Source organism: Oryzias latipes, chromosome 19 (assembly GCF_002234675.1).
Source record: "Oryzias latipes chromosome 19, ASM223467v1".
Classification (NCBI taxonomy): domain Eukaryota; kingdom Metazoa; phylum Chordata; class Actinopteri; order Beloniformes; family Adrianichthyidae; genus Oryzias; species Oryzias latipes.
Genome location: NC_019877.2, coordinates 6,372,965 through 6,387,949, shown reverse-complemented (window position 1 = coordinate 6,387,949; position 14,985 = coordinate 6,372,965). Strand labels below are relative to the sequence as shown.

The 14,985-nt window shown below is 37.3% G+C and overlaps 1 protein-coding gene across 3 annotated transcripts in view; it reads left to right on the top strand.

Annotated features, from left to right (window-relative positions):
- The window catches only part of LOC101164350 (protocadherin-15), a 231,738-nt gene that overhangs the window by 151,731 nt on the left and 65,022 nt on the right, over positions 1 to 14,985 (top strand). For all 3 annotated transcript variants that reach the window (XM_020711888.2, XM_011487983.3, XM_020711887.2), the window contains exons 21-26: positions 2,905 to 3,024; positions 3,175 to 3,360; positions 4,172 to 4,408; positions 6,082 to 6,198; positions 9,149 to 9,289; positions 12,379 to 12,491. In XM_020711888.2, the coding sequence (XP_020567547.1) occupies positions 2,905 to 3,024; positions 3,175 to 3,360; positions 4,172 to 4,408; positions 6,082 to 6,198; positions 9,149 to 9,289; positions 12,379 to 12,491 (914 nt within the window). The remainder of the gene's footprint in view (positions 1 to 2,904; positions 3,025 to 3,174; positions 3,361 to 4,171; positions 4,409 to 6,081; positions 6,199 to 9,148; positions 9,290 to 12,378; positions 12,492 to 14,985) is intronic.

The window sequence follows — 14,985 nt, the reverse complement described above, 5'->3', positions numbered from 1 at the left end:
CTAAATGTTGTATTCATATTTTTCATTTTAAGCTGTGCACAAAGTATTAACTTGTGCACAATTTTGTATTTATGCAATTGTTTCTTATTGACAGTTAACCTACCCCATGTGTGTCCCCTTGTTCTCATTCAGTATAAGTATCTTTAGTATCCTCCTTTTTCTCCATCCAGATTGGCTCCCACTTTTGTCTGTCTGTTAATCTTCCTCCTTGTCCAAACCGCCCGCGATTATCCTCAAAAAGCCGGATGCATCATTAAATTTCCAACACACCCCGTCCCCCAGGTAGTGATCAAGCACTGACTACAAATAACACCAAGAGGTCATCATTTTTCTCTAAGAATCTCCATAACACCCCCGCTGTGGAAAAGAGTCTAATTTCCACTCATTCTAACCGTCACCGAGCGAGATGCGATGAAAGTTTAATGAGGGAAATTGGAAGAGTGTGCAAAAATGGGTCACTGCAAGTAATGACAGCAAAGCAAGTGGATTCTAAATACTAAATGAGAAATGGATATTAAGCATTCGACTGGTAAAAAGTGCATGCAACTTTTAATTTGTGGTCCACGGGAATACTTAAATCCATAATTATTTTAGTAATTAAATATAATTTAGGATGTTTGAAGTCATTTTAGGTTTTTGTTTGAACTTTGATTAGATGTTTTGTTTTAATGGGATTTAGCCACTCCGTGCAAAAAATTGCCTTTAAAAAACAAAAACAAAACAAAAAAACTCTCATCAGTCAGTTACAAATTACCTTTTTCTTGCCTACAAATAGGGAAATAGCTCTCCATGTAAAAGTATCCGCTCTGGTTGCATCCATTCTTATGTAGTCAGAATGCTGATTGCACAGGACGAACACAATGACAGGCCAAAAGGAACACCGGCGAGCAATTTGTCACCTTCTTGCAACCTTATTCTACTAGTTGAGAGAGATGATGGGGAATGGAAGTCAAGGTTTGACTGCAGAATGGTTTCTGAAGTCTGATGAAAGAAGGGCAACAAAGGAAGGAAATCACAGCGAGGCTTTATTTCCGAGTGAAAATTGAAACTACTGTTTCATTAACTCTGGCAGATTTTAAGAACTGGTTGTAAAATAACTTTGATTTCTCAGGACGAAAATTGCAGCGGGGAAAAGAAAAGAAAAAAAAAAAAGTTCACACCAGGGAAATGCAAGAGAGTCAGAGAGTCATCGCCTTAGGTTACTTCAGCTGTAAAGTTAGACTTTTCATTGAAAAACTTCAGACATAAGAACGCGTATAAGGATAGAAATAAATAGAACTTTATACAATATTAAATGGCTAACTTCCTCCACACATTAAAGAAGTAGCTTCACATATAATTTTATGTATGTTTTTAAAACCATTTATTGGGAGTTTTCTGTTTTTAATGTAAAAAAATAAGGAGCACTAAGTGTTAGAAAGCTGTGTTGCCAGTTTGGGTAGTTTCCTACCTAATAGGTGGGTTTTGAAGAAATATTAGCTTTGGATGAGTGGACATAATTTGAGCAGATTTGCGGTCAGTTGGGCAGTTCTTAGTTATTAAAATAAGTGTCTGTTAAACGCTTCGATTTTTCGACAATAGACCGCCTACTAATATTGCGGCACTTCATTGGTCAGAATGAATAATTTGCTCTACAGCAAAAATATCAAGAACTGTCAAAAAAAAAAAAGGGGAAGCAAAGGAAGTATGGTTATTCTGACAAATACAATGACTGAGTATTAGCTCTTTATTTCATTTTAAAAGTCTGTGGGATTTCAGCTTGTTGGGACCAGCTGGTATTTCCTGTTTGGAATGTGAGGGGGAGGAGTCACTCAGTCCAGTTCTCATATGCATTCAATGGCTTCACCTCACAGCAAACAAGTTTTTAAAAATCAAACCACTCTTCAATACGATTTTACAAGGAGGTTTGTTTATAGTTTCCCTGAAATAAATGCATGAAAAGTAAAAAATACCAAAAAAAAATCTCTTTTGTTCATGATAACAAGTTGTACAAGAACACCTAGTATTTGATTGTTTCTGGGTCTTCGCTTTCCTTATTTCTTTTTGTGATCGACTTCGATGTTTGACAGTGTACATATGTGTGTGTGTGTGTGGGTGGGTGGTTGTGTGGGTGTGGCAGCTTTTTAGATGACTTTGGGGCTGGAAAACCGTGACTCCATCTGGCAACACTGGTTGTAGGAAAAAGAAAATGTTTTGAACAGGCAACGGAAAAGCCAGCCTATGAGGAAAAAAGGTTTAAAATGTACTTTTTTAATTACACTTTAAAAGGAAAAACCGTCAGTTTGGCAGGCTTTTGTTTTAAAATCGACTTTTCTTTTTTATTAAAGAAGTCATAGTAATGTTCAAAAAACGTTTTAGGAAACGTGTTTTGTTCGCCCATTTAAAATGGTACTCATAAAAACAGGGAGCTTCCAAAATAAAAGGCATCAAAAGGATTTTTTTTTATCTCCTATGGGATCAGAACAAGCTTTTACACTGCGCAGTTATTATCATACACCATATTTGAACGTGAAAGCTGTTAAGTTTGAGCCGCTGCTGTTACTCTTGGTAAATTTCACACCAAGCAAAAGCTGATAAACACTTCATCTGTCTGCAGCAAGCTGTTGTCTCGGAGGCTTTGACCTAGCTAAGCGACAACAGTGTCTTCGGGAGGATTCCTGTTTACCTTTTTCTCAAATGAGACGCTAATTTGAACTTTGAGCCAAAATATCCCTTTCTTTTTGTAAAAGTTACTTGATCAAAGTTGCCATAGGCGTTCATGTGTACTATTTTAAAAACAAGATTTTTGAGCATCACTTGTTATTCATACTAAATTTCTGAGCTTCACTTTTATAAAAAAAAAAAGAAGAAAAAAGGACTTTCCCCTGTTTAGTTAGCTTTTGTTTTCTTTGTGTCTTGGTTTAGGCAACCGATCCAGATTTGGGGGCAAATGGTCAGGTCCATTATCAGCTCATCAACTACCAGACACTGTTTTCCATCAACGCCAGCGGGTTCATCACGACTGCCGTGCCTCTGGACAGAGAGGTCAGAGGGAGTCACAGATTTGTTCCACACGAATGGCAGATTTCCTGGATGCAGCACAAAACAGACGGCAGCAAACAGTGGCAGAGTTGTTAAATATTTTTTTGCCTCGGCAGTGTTGACTTTTAATCACAAATCCCTGTGACCCTGAAGGTGAAAGGCCACTATGGCCTCGTTGTCGAAGCCTCGGATGGAGCGGTTGACCCACGGCGATCCAGACTGACGCTCAATGTCACCGTTCTGGATGTGGATGACAACAGCCCCGTATTCTCCCAGCAATCTTACCACGTCAATCTGCCCGAGAACAGCCCAAAAGATACTGTCATTCTCCAATTAAAGGTGAGCTTGTCTTGAGGTGGAAAGGTCAGTTCACTAATGATACATATCAGTTTTGACAATATCTGTTAGGAATAAACTGTGCAGTCTTCCTGAAAAACAGAAAAGGGGCAATGCCAATTGACTAATTAAACTATTTTATGGATGTATCTCAAATGCCTACATAAGGTAGTGGAGGGTGAAACACACTTAAAAGGTTGCGTCTTGCAGCCACTATGTACATTTTGCACATATTGGCCGGATGATAATTGATCATACGTGAATATGTCTGGATAAAGTGAGAAAAGTTGTGGTCTTTACATGAAATTGCCACAGATGTGTCATGAATGAACTACGTTAAAACAACAGAAGAAATAAGCCATGCAAAGAACATGTAAACCAATGTGTGCGATTATTGCACTATTTATATGCAATTTATTAATTTGTGCGTCAATTACGTAATTTTAACGTGATATGTGCGCCATATACGCAACATAACAGTTATACATCGTGTTGAAAGGTCCGATAGACATTCGTGGAATGGTCGTGGCCACAAAAAAAGCCACAAATCTGCGTATGCATCTCACAAAAATCACGCACAATTGCGTAAGATTTACCTAATAATTGTGTAAAGACTACATACAATATGCTTACACTGCGTAATTCTGAACCGACCAAAAATTTTGAACAGCTCAAAACCGAATTCATGTAAAGACCCGTCGGAAAATGAGCAAAATGTACGTAGTGACTGTGTGCCATAGCCTTTGATGAATCAAATGCTGCCCCAGACTTCAATCCTGCATTGACAATATTCCTTTTTTTTTTTTTTCTTTAGGCGACAGACCCAGACCTCAACTCCAACCTCATGTATCGAATCGGAACTGAAAGCCTGGATCCTGAAATAACAGAGCTGTTCTATGTCCACCCCATTACTGGGGAGCTGGTGGTTCTCAGGGCTCTGGACTTCGAGGCTCTGAACAAATCTGACGCCACATTTACGCTCACTGTAGAGGCTGTCGACATGGAGGGTGCCATGCCGCCTGGAGTGGCATCTGTTACGGTCAGAATAATGGTGGGTTTATCACGTGGTCCAAACGGCAGGAGAGCAAAGTTTGTTCCCCTTCAAAGTACTTTAGATGAAAAAGAAAGTACGTGTTCATCTTGACATTTAGCAAAGCCTTTATACTATCCGCCAAACCGAAGTATCCCAACACTAAGTTAGTGAATATTTTATACCCATGCTCCACCTAACCATAAAAATCTTCAATTTATATCTTCAAAAAGACTTTAAATAAATTCAAAACCTAACTTTTCCTTTCTTTTATGAGGTCAGAAAGCTCTCAGGATTAGTTTCCCTAAACCCTGATGTAAAAGTAATATCTGTTTATTCAAAGAGAAGTGTTTAAAACTAACAATAAATAAATAAAAAAAGAAACACAATTCAGGTTCCTTCATGGATGTAAGGGGTTGTCCCGTGATATAGTGGTTAGCACTCTTGTCTTACAGCTAGAGGGTCTTAGTTTGAAACCAAGCTATGATCTTTCTCTGTGCACTGTTTTTGTCTGTGCTGTTTTTTTTTACTTGTTCTTGTGGCATTTCTCTGATGATAAAGGGGATGTATTGAGAAAATCAAGCTTAAAATTGCCTTTCTGAGTATTTCTTGCTTCATAACATTGTGAATCAGGTGCAGTTGAAAAAATGCTGGAAACGTCTTCGTTTTCCTTGTATGAGGTGGCATCTGGCTCAAAACTCTTGTATGGCTCGCCATTTTAGTTTCACCGGTAATGTTAGGTTAGGGCTGTCAGGGGCTGTAAGCTAGAGGGAGACAGTATAGACAAAAGGGATGATGGGAAATGAGAAGAGGCTTACTCCAAGCCAACAATCCTGCCAACAGCTACTGCTTCTCTGCAGAAACTTTATTCTAGAAGATGACACAGGTTCTATAAGTATAATTAAAAGACCACTGGGATCCCTTTTAAAATAAATAAAAAATATGGGACTTTAAAGAAACAGATAGTCAAGAATTGAGATAAATTGTGTTTGTATCATGCTTGCCTGAGAAAACACTGTGTGCAGTCTAAAGACATGGGGAATATACCAAATCCAGAGGATTGGTTTGAACGTTTCCAAACTCAAACTGTGGTTTTTCCCGACCAAAATTCTTTTTCTTTTTTTGTCACAGGACCAAAGTACTTTCATACTAATCTTTTTGAGCCTCACAATGCTCTGGCTCTGATTCTATGAGATTTTTGAGACGATATTTACCTTGCATCGTGGTGTCCTATCTGTCATTTTCCCCATTCATTCCAGTGTTTCTGCATAATTGCTAAATTTGCTTTGATAGGTAAATGTCCTGCTAGTTCTGATATCTGCATCTGAACAATTACGGAGAACTAATCTACCTTTTGTGGAATGATTGCCTGCTTTTCTCCCATCCTTCAAAGTCATATTGGAAATGCATCATTTGCATAACCCGTTAAAAAAAAGAATCTTTGCGGTGCCATTTCTTACACACAGACCCTGACAGTTTTAATACTGTTGCTGTTGGAAACCATTCTGGTCCTCCTGGTTGACAAGTAATCTTTTGTCCTCTCTTCAGAGATAAATTCTTATTTTTTCTTGCATAATTGCGTAAATTGGAGTCTATGATGACTTTATTAATCTGAGGGAGTGAGAAATGTTCTGATAGATCTACTGCATCCTTACAATTCTAATATAGTATCTACTTCTCTGGTTCCTCTCAAGGACATGAATGACTTTTCCCCAGAGTTCAGTCAGCCGCTGTATCAAGGGATGGTCGCCCCCAACGCCGTCAAGGGAACCATCGTGACCACGGTCCTGGCCAGTGATGCTGATCCAGCGGTGAGCTTTTCCAGCTGCTTATATCCAATCAAACCGCCTGTTCCAGAGTTGCTTTTGAGTATAAAATAATTCTGTTTACCTCCAGTCACTGTAATCAATTGAGACTTCAGTCGATTTGCCCCAGTGCTGCTCTTTTATGACATCACAGCTGTTCTTGTTTCTGCCAAAAGAGTCAGTTTGTTTCACTTATAAATATGACTTTATATTTTCTTTTACTCTTTTCCATTAGAAAGGGCAATTTGAGGTTTAAAAGGGTGTTTAGAAGAAGCCACAAGCTTTAATGAGGGTCTGGGTTTAGTGTCATTGCTGATCTGCACCAACTTTTGTTTAGATGCAGATCACAGTCGCAAAGCTCATTTTTATGGGGCCCCAAACAACCTCTCTGTTAATATTCAAGTTCCCCCTCCAGATAAATATGTATGAGAAAGTCCAAACATAACAAAAAAAAGACACAACAAAAGTGACTCTCTATTGCTACAGAATGAATGAAACTTTTTTTTTTTACTTTGCTCTTCACACCTGCAAGGTTTCCTCATAAGCCTCTTTTTAAAAAAAATAACATGCTTGCTGTCCTCTTTTATCAGCTGAACTAATTCAGACTGCAGGTTGAAGCATCAAAGTAGACTCTCCTGAGTCAGAAAATAGCATTATAATCTTCAGTTTTTATGCTACAAAGGTTTCCCCAGAGCTCAGGAAAAATATATCATCTTTTAGAACCAGGTTCATATTTAAATCTCTGGGAGTAAATGACATTTATTCTTTTCAAATCCTACTTTGGAACTGATATACAATTAGCTTATAGAGAATGGAGTTTTGCTGATGAACCTCACTATGAATGTCTTGGCCTTGGTTTACAGTTTCTGTGGTCCGCTTTTTAAAGCCAACTTATGACGTAAAGTTTTGCTTGAACAAACCACAATTTTTCAAATGGTTTTCAAGACTTTAAATCTTTTTTTCCTGATCTTTTTTAACATAAAGTATTATATTAACCACTAATAGTTCAATCTTTTAGCTTCTTGTAAGTTGTAAATTGCAATTTTCTCCTTGATACCTTATATAAAACGGGGCTGCTGCTCAAACATGCACCCATTGATCTAATAATGGTATGGCCGCCACACACTTGCTATTAAAAACTAACCTCAAAGCCTTTTTAAGTTAATATTAGACATTACACATCGTCCTTTCATTTCCCCTAAAGACCTATAAACTCTACAACCTTTTTCAGGCCATAGACCAGTTCAGTGTCTCACAATATTTTAGCTTCCAGTTGCGCTTAACGTTTGAAAGTTAAAGTTTATCTCCACTTCAGTTAAATATATATTTTAATCTTTATTTGTATCTTAGATTTCATGTCGATAAACTGGGTATAGATTATATCTTAACCTATAACTCTCAAAGTGGAAACTAAAAAATCAGCCCCCAACTTCAGCCTCATCTGAATGTTAAGGTACAAAAATACAAAAAAGGAAAACATTTACTAAAATTGTTTTTTTTCTAGATTATTAGCAGCATCCTTGTGACTTTAGACAAACGGTTGCTGAATATTCTGTATTATTATTATTATTGTGTGATTGCAACAATAAATCCATATTTGGAGAAAAGACCCCAGATTTTTGCCTGTTAAATGCAGCTTTCTTTTATTTTGAAGTTGAAGGCTCTTCTTTTGCTTCCTCACTGGCTGTTTACTGCGACAATTAGCTTTCCAAATGTGTTTGCTTTTTGATAACTTGGAGTTTGAATTCAGTGGTTGACGCAGCCGCTTTAAGAAAGAAACGGATGGATTTTTAACTAAGCGACTTGACATGCGTCAAGTATGGGTCAGATGTGATAAGGATAGTTTTCCAAAATAAAACTTCCTTCTCTGGCCTGTTACTGACAGTCCCATGGACCGATACTGGTCCACTGCCGGGGGGTTGGGAACCGATGATCTAAATATCTCAACTAGGTGTAATGGGTTTTTGTCAAATGTCTCTGAGTGAGGTTATATAAGTTAGGATAATGAAGTGGTCGCTTTCCTTTCTTTATCATATCTTATTAGTTCTCTTGATCTTATTCTTTGTGTGCATAAAGTACTTCAAAAGTTCACGAAAACCTTAATTATAAAATGTAATAATAGATTTAAGAAGTGTTTACATAATTTGCTCGCTGAAAATCCTACCTAATAATCTTTTTTAAATGATTTGCAGGTTTGACAGATGAAATTACATGTTTGCACAAATAGATGATGATCCAAGAACTAATAACACTTGTTGTTTGTCACCACGGCTTTCTTTTCGCTCTTCAAAAGTCACGCAGAGGGGAGAGGGGATGAGCAAAGAATTAGAGATGTTAAATCTGCAGCACAGAGAGTGGGTTTAGGTAAAGTAGAGAACATTGAGTTAAAAGCCTTTTTTAATGCTTGAATGAGTGGGAGGTCAGTGTTAAGTGTCCTAACAAACATAAAACACTCTCCTCTGAAAAGGCAGGTTCAAGGACTGCAATGAAAACAAGCGGAAAGCAATCGATGTCAAAACGAAGGAAAAAAACAGAAAATGGCTCAATGCCCTTTAGGAAATGAGGTGTGCTGACTTTTGCCCAGTGCCGGTTTCTTTGAGCTCATGAATGTTGGAGACTGGAAATAAAATATATATATATTTTTTTTTATGTGGCGGTATGAGTTTCCAAATGGGAAAGGTTTGTAGTTATGCTGTTTTGAAATCGTTTTTTTAATTTTCAGTGAGTTGTTAAAGTGATAAGGACCCAACTGACTTATTATTAGACATATTTCATTGACTAAATCCAGAGAAAGTCATTACACATCCATTAGAACACCATCAGGCTGCTGATCAAAAGTATCCATAACATCAGCAGCTTCCCAGATCCCATAAAAAGAAATATTTCACCCTATTTTGCAAAATCCATCTAAATGTGGAGACTTTCATCTTCATGCACTTCCTTGTCTTCTTTACAGGGAACCCCAGCAGGACTGGTGAACTACAGGGTGGATCAGCAAACACGTTCATATTCTGCCACGATATTTGACGTGGAAAAAGAGACGGGACATGTGATCACCAGAGTTAACCTTAATGAGGAGCCCAACCTGAAGTTCAGCGTGAGTACGCAGATCTGAGTTTAAATATGACCGATAATCCATAAAAATATGTAATCTAAGTGCTTCCCCTTTGGGAAAAATGAGTTCCTCAGTTTGGAAATCCTGAAACATGAGAATAGAAGAAATAATGATGGGGGGGTTTGGTTCAAAGCTGCATTGTCTAAATTACTTTTGACTGGACTATTCTTCCCTTTTTTATATTTGAAGACTACTACTCATTAAGAAACCTAAATTAGCCTAAGTAACCCTTGTGCTATCCTAGGCACTTTAACATTGGGAGTTGGGTCATCCAGACCCACTAGACAGTGCACTGAACCTTTTTTCTTCAATGATTTGTGATCTTCACTGGTGTCCATGGATTACATGAAATCTTTCCACCTTTATCATGGTAGGGAGAACACGTCAAAGTAAGGGTGGGGTCATCTAAGATACCACAATTGTTAAGAATTTGCTTTTCAGTACAAGAAGGCATGAAACATAAATCTGAGGAACACGGGTCATGCCACGGAGCCTTCTTGCTCCCCCTGGACATATTTCATAGGAGTCCAAACAATGAACAGGACTCATGAGACCACAAGTGTACCCAACCTTACATCCAGAACACAGAGCTGCTTCTGGGACTTATCAGAAAAATTGATGGTACATGCCTGGTGTGACCCAAAGGGACAACCTCCTTCCTAAAGCTGCCCCAAAAACTGTTTGCAGTCAGATTGCTTCAACAAGTGAGCACGCGATAGCTCGTCACAAAAGGCCAACAATGAAATGAGGGACATCACTCTTTGCAGTGTAGTACAGTGGCCCTGAAGGATACATTAACATATCATTTAATGCAAAACCTTATTAAAGATTACAATGGCAAAAATGAAATGACTAAACAAAACATTACATTTTAGAAATCAAAACAAAATTTCAGAAAACAACACAGGGAAATTAAAAATAAAAATTGGGGGGAAAAAGTGATTTCCATGTTGAAAGATTGAACAAAATAAGAAAAAGGAAACAAACAAAAAATATATACTCAGAAAAATAGCAAGAATAGTCACGAATTGATTAGAAAAAGTAAGAGAAGATATAGAAATATGTTTTTTCTGTCGAAATAGTGATAGTAGAGCTAAAAAACTATCTTTAAATCAGTCAACCCCCACCATCCATCTTACAGTCTCATCCTAAACCAGTCTAGTCATTAACAAGTTACAACCTGAAGGATTTTTTTAAACTTACTACACAGCAAAATGTTTGGTTGGACACAAATGCAAGCATCTTTCTAGTTTCATTTTCTTTCTTCTTAACATCTGGATTGTACATATTTCTCAAATACGTCCTAATAAAACGTTTTCCTTTTTTAAACATCCTGTTCAGCAGCAGTTTCAATAGGGGGTTTGAATTTTCTAACACAGGAGGAGTATATTTGTGTACACCTCAGTTGTATTTGAGGCTAAACTTTATTTATATTATTTATGTTTGTACACATTTCTTGATGAACTAGACGGTAATTGGGATGTAAGAGATGGGGGATAAAAAAAGGGAGTCCTAATAAAACACTAGTGTAATGTAAAAAAACGTATCACATTTCTGCCAAATTTGTATCAGTAGCCTTCAAAACCTTTGAAATGTTCCATTGACAACAAATAATTTCGGGAATCTTTAACGATAGCCGAGCTCTTTTGAAGTGAATCGGTTTAACCACAATACAAGCTTATGTGTATTTACTGGATGAGTTCTGGCAGGATATTAGTGTATGAAAATGTTTTGAATCATAAAATGCAAAATTGCACATTCTAAACGAAAGGGCTTTCAGAGATCTCACCCTTCTACACGGACAATCTGTGTACATTTCTTTCCACAAAGCACTTTCCTAAATCCCCATCCGCCTTAACAAAATACATCACTGCAGCTTATTAGTTCCAAAATTGCCTATTCAAAGCTTCATGCCTCAATATGCCTGTGAGCCATGGATGCTAATTTCATCTTTTTGATTGGGCTTTAATTAACACAACCAGGAATCGGCGTCCTCTGAAGCTGTGACTCCTGGGACTGATTCTGTCTGGTTTGCTCAGGAAAAACGGAAACAAAAATGTTCTCAAATGTGTATTCTTTTGGCTTCTGACTGTGATAAACAATAAATAAGGTACTGATTGGTGGATACACAGCTACATGCACATTCTACTGCTGTTAAACGAATAAACTGTCTTTAATCGCAGCCGGCAGCTTATATTTGAGACACAATATAATTCACAAACCAATAGCTCATAGCAAATATGTTAACGATAAGTCAGATCAGATTGAAGACAGACTTTAAACCCCTAAAGGTCAGTGAAATCGTGGCTCTTAAGGAGTTGTTTAAGAATGTAATATTTTAGTTAGCTAAAGACGGTGTCCCACAGCCACTATGGACATTTTGCACGTTTTGCAAAAATTTAAATTAAATTAATGAAATGTTGGTTATATATCGGTGGTACGTGCGTGAAAAGTCTGTTAGACATATGTTGACATAAGTGTAGCCCACGTATGCATCTTACAAAAAGATTTATGTAGAAATTGGGTATAAAATACAGTTGCGAAAAATACACAAAAACTTCGTGATTCTCAACCAACACAAAATCGTAAACAGCTCAAAACCGAATGCACGTTAGCCGAATCCCTCGACAGCACTCTGCGCGCCTCAATGAATGACAAACACGACCTTTAAAATTGATGTACGAATAATTTAAAATAAGGCAGTAAGACACAAACAAAAGCAAGTTGCTAGCTTCATAAGAGGGTGAAGACGATTATTTGTTGGGCGTCCCTCATTAGCCTTCCTTTGGGTCTAGTTAACAGTGCTTAGCCCCTATTAATTGAAGAACAACAACAACAACAAGAATGCCACAGGGAAGCATTATTTTGCAGTTTCCATGCAAGTATGATGCTTTCAGATTAAAAGACGGAAATTCTCTGCATTAGCCTCCTGACCTTTTGCTGTTGTTCTCCTGACTTTTAAATCTTTTAAAATTAAACGGAATAACTAAGAGCAGAAGAAAAAGACAGTTGTGTTGCCAGGATGTGCTATTCGTTGATGTTCTGACAGGAGTTCTGTGTGTGTTGGACAGTTGGTGGTGGTGGCCTATGATCATGGAGAGCCTGTGAAAGAGAACACAACCCTGGTAGAAATTACAGTCCTTCAGCCCTCGGTTATTCCCGTCTTCACCCAAGAAGAATACAGGTACACACTCAAACACACAAACACATGTTTTTTTGTTTTTTTTCTGCCAAGCTGTTACGAAACGCTGAAAGGCAGTTATTTAGCTGTCCCACTGGTGGCAGTTTAATGGGAAGAAGCGTGTATTTTAATTTCCAACGCTGAACTAAAAGGAAAAAAAAGCATCTTTTTGGGCTGTGTTAAGTTTAGTAGGACAGCCTGCTGCCTCACTTTATTGGGTGGAGACTGGCGCAAAATGTTATAGCTATTGTTTGGTTTGGTTTACCTTAATATTACACTTTTAACACTTGGAAATGTCACTTCAAGCACATTTTCTAGCTCATGCTGAAGCTTTTTCCTTGTTTTCTTTAACTACCAATGCGTAAGACTTACATGACTTCCTGTATTTGTCGTTTTTCTTCTCTTGCCTGGATTAACACTGCAATGATATGCAGATATGCTACTTTATGGGATAAAACTGCATTTAAAAAACTCTTAAAAATACAATAACCAGCATCAAATTGATCATTAAGTTATTCCCTGATGGGATAAAACCAAACAACAAATATGTCCTCACTCCAGATGTCCATATCTTAAAGACCCACTCCAATCAAAATTGCGTTTTAGTGTTTTTTACATGTTCTTGTAGCATTTTTCTCATGATGGAGGACACATTTGAAGAAAATTAAGCTTAAAAATCAATTTTCTAAGTATGTCTTTATTCAAATCGCTTGTGATGTAGAAAAGACACTGGGAGGGTCACAAGCTCCCTGCTCCGCCCCATTCTGATGCATCCACTTGTAGACTACTAGATCCATAAACATCTTACATCCATAAACGTCTTTTTTTCCACGTCTGAGCAGGAATTTGGCTCAAAACTCAACAGCTGGATAGCTCCAGTTTTGCTCGCCATTTCAGTTGCAGATATGCAACAGAAATCAAGTAACAGAGTTGAAGTTGTTTCATAAGTATGTTTAAATATGTACAATATATGAACATACATAAGAAATAAATCAAACTAAATTGGAGAAAAGAATACCCAAAAATGCAAAATTTTATTTTCCAGATTTTTATTGTTCACATTTTTTTCTAATATTTTATTAAAATAAAAAATATATCAAATATATTTGACTTATAAGAATCTCATATAAATAATATATAAAATAATATGAAATGTTGCATCTAAAATTCTAACACGTTAGTTTTTTTTATCTTTTTTTTTCTATTTATGCATTCTCCAAATGCATAACAGAAAAATAATATTTGAAATAATTTATTAATATTTTAGGTGAGGAAACCTTTTAGGGAAGAAAAAACAGCCTGAAGCTTGTTTCGTGTGTACAAAAAGTCTTAATTTCCTCTTAGGGGGAGAACGCCGCAGTCAAAAACACGCCGCAAACTTTCATACTTCCTGACATTTAGTTGCAACAATCTTTTTTAAAATCAACCACAAAACTCCACAACTTCTGGCTTACTTTGCTGCTATCGTAGATCATGTGCAGACAAACAAAATCACACTTCCTTGTTGTGTCCCCTTGAGCTGAGAGCTGTTTTCTATTTTTGTTTTGTTTTTTGCGAGTGCAGGTTTCTTCTCTGTTTGTCTGTCTTAGATTTGAAATTGGTCTATAATCTCTGGCTGCGATCTCCTTTATTCTGTCCTGCTCCGTCACTTTTCCTATTTTTTTGCGGAAAAATTGCCGATGCCCGTCATTCTTGGTTCTATCTGCCCATCTGGGAGTCTGTTTGTCTGCCTCATTGATGATACAATGTGTGAATTGCTCTCCGTCAATGTGCGCTTTTGTGTTGGCCAATTTCAAGTAGAAGCAGTTGGAGAAAAGTTGTAAAAAATATATTCATTAATATATCGTGATTCACCAGAGAGATTAAGACATGCAGCATTATTTTCCTGTTTACTCCTCAGTTTGGGGGTGCTGTCTGCACCTCTGGCACATGTCAATGTGATCCAGAGTTTAAGATCAGGTGAACATGTGGGCGTTCTGCCTTTTGTGCAGATAAAACATTCCGACAGTTGACATTTCTCCTGCTTTGAAAGTCACATCTTAAACATTTACAATAAATCAAACATTTTATTAGGATTCAATCAAAAGTTGAGAAAACATGTCGTCTTTTTTGCTCGTTGGCTAATCAATTTAGATGTTCAAAGTCTGCATGTGTTTCAGACATTTCAAATGGGCTCATTTCTAGCGAGAATGCAGTTAGATGCAAGACAGAGGCCCATCAGGATGCCTTATCACACTGCATTTATGAATATGTAAGATAGCTTTCAGCAAAAACCAGTGTGGGGGCATATTTGGGAGAGCGTGCACTTTGGAGAACCCCTTATTCTTTCATTATTACAACCTTTTCAACACCCGCCTTTGATGTTTGTACACTGTAAATGTCCCCTCCTGTGCATCTCACTTTTCATATGTGCGGTGTGTGTTTCTATGGGTGGTAGTGTTTGTTTTTTTGTGTCAGAATATTATCCCTGTAGTCTCATCTGTGTGTATTTAGGAAA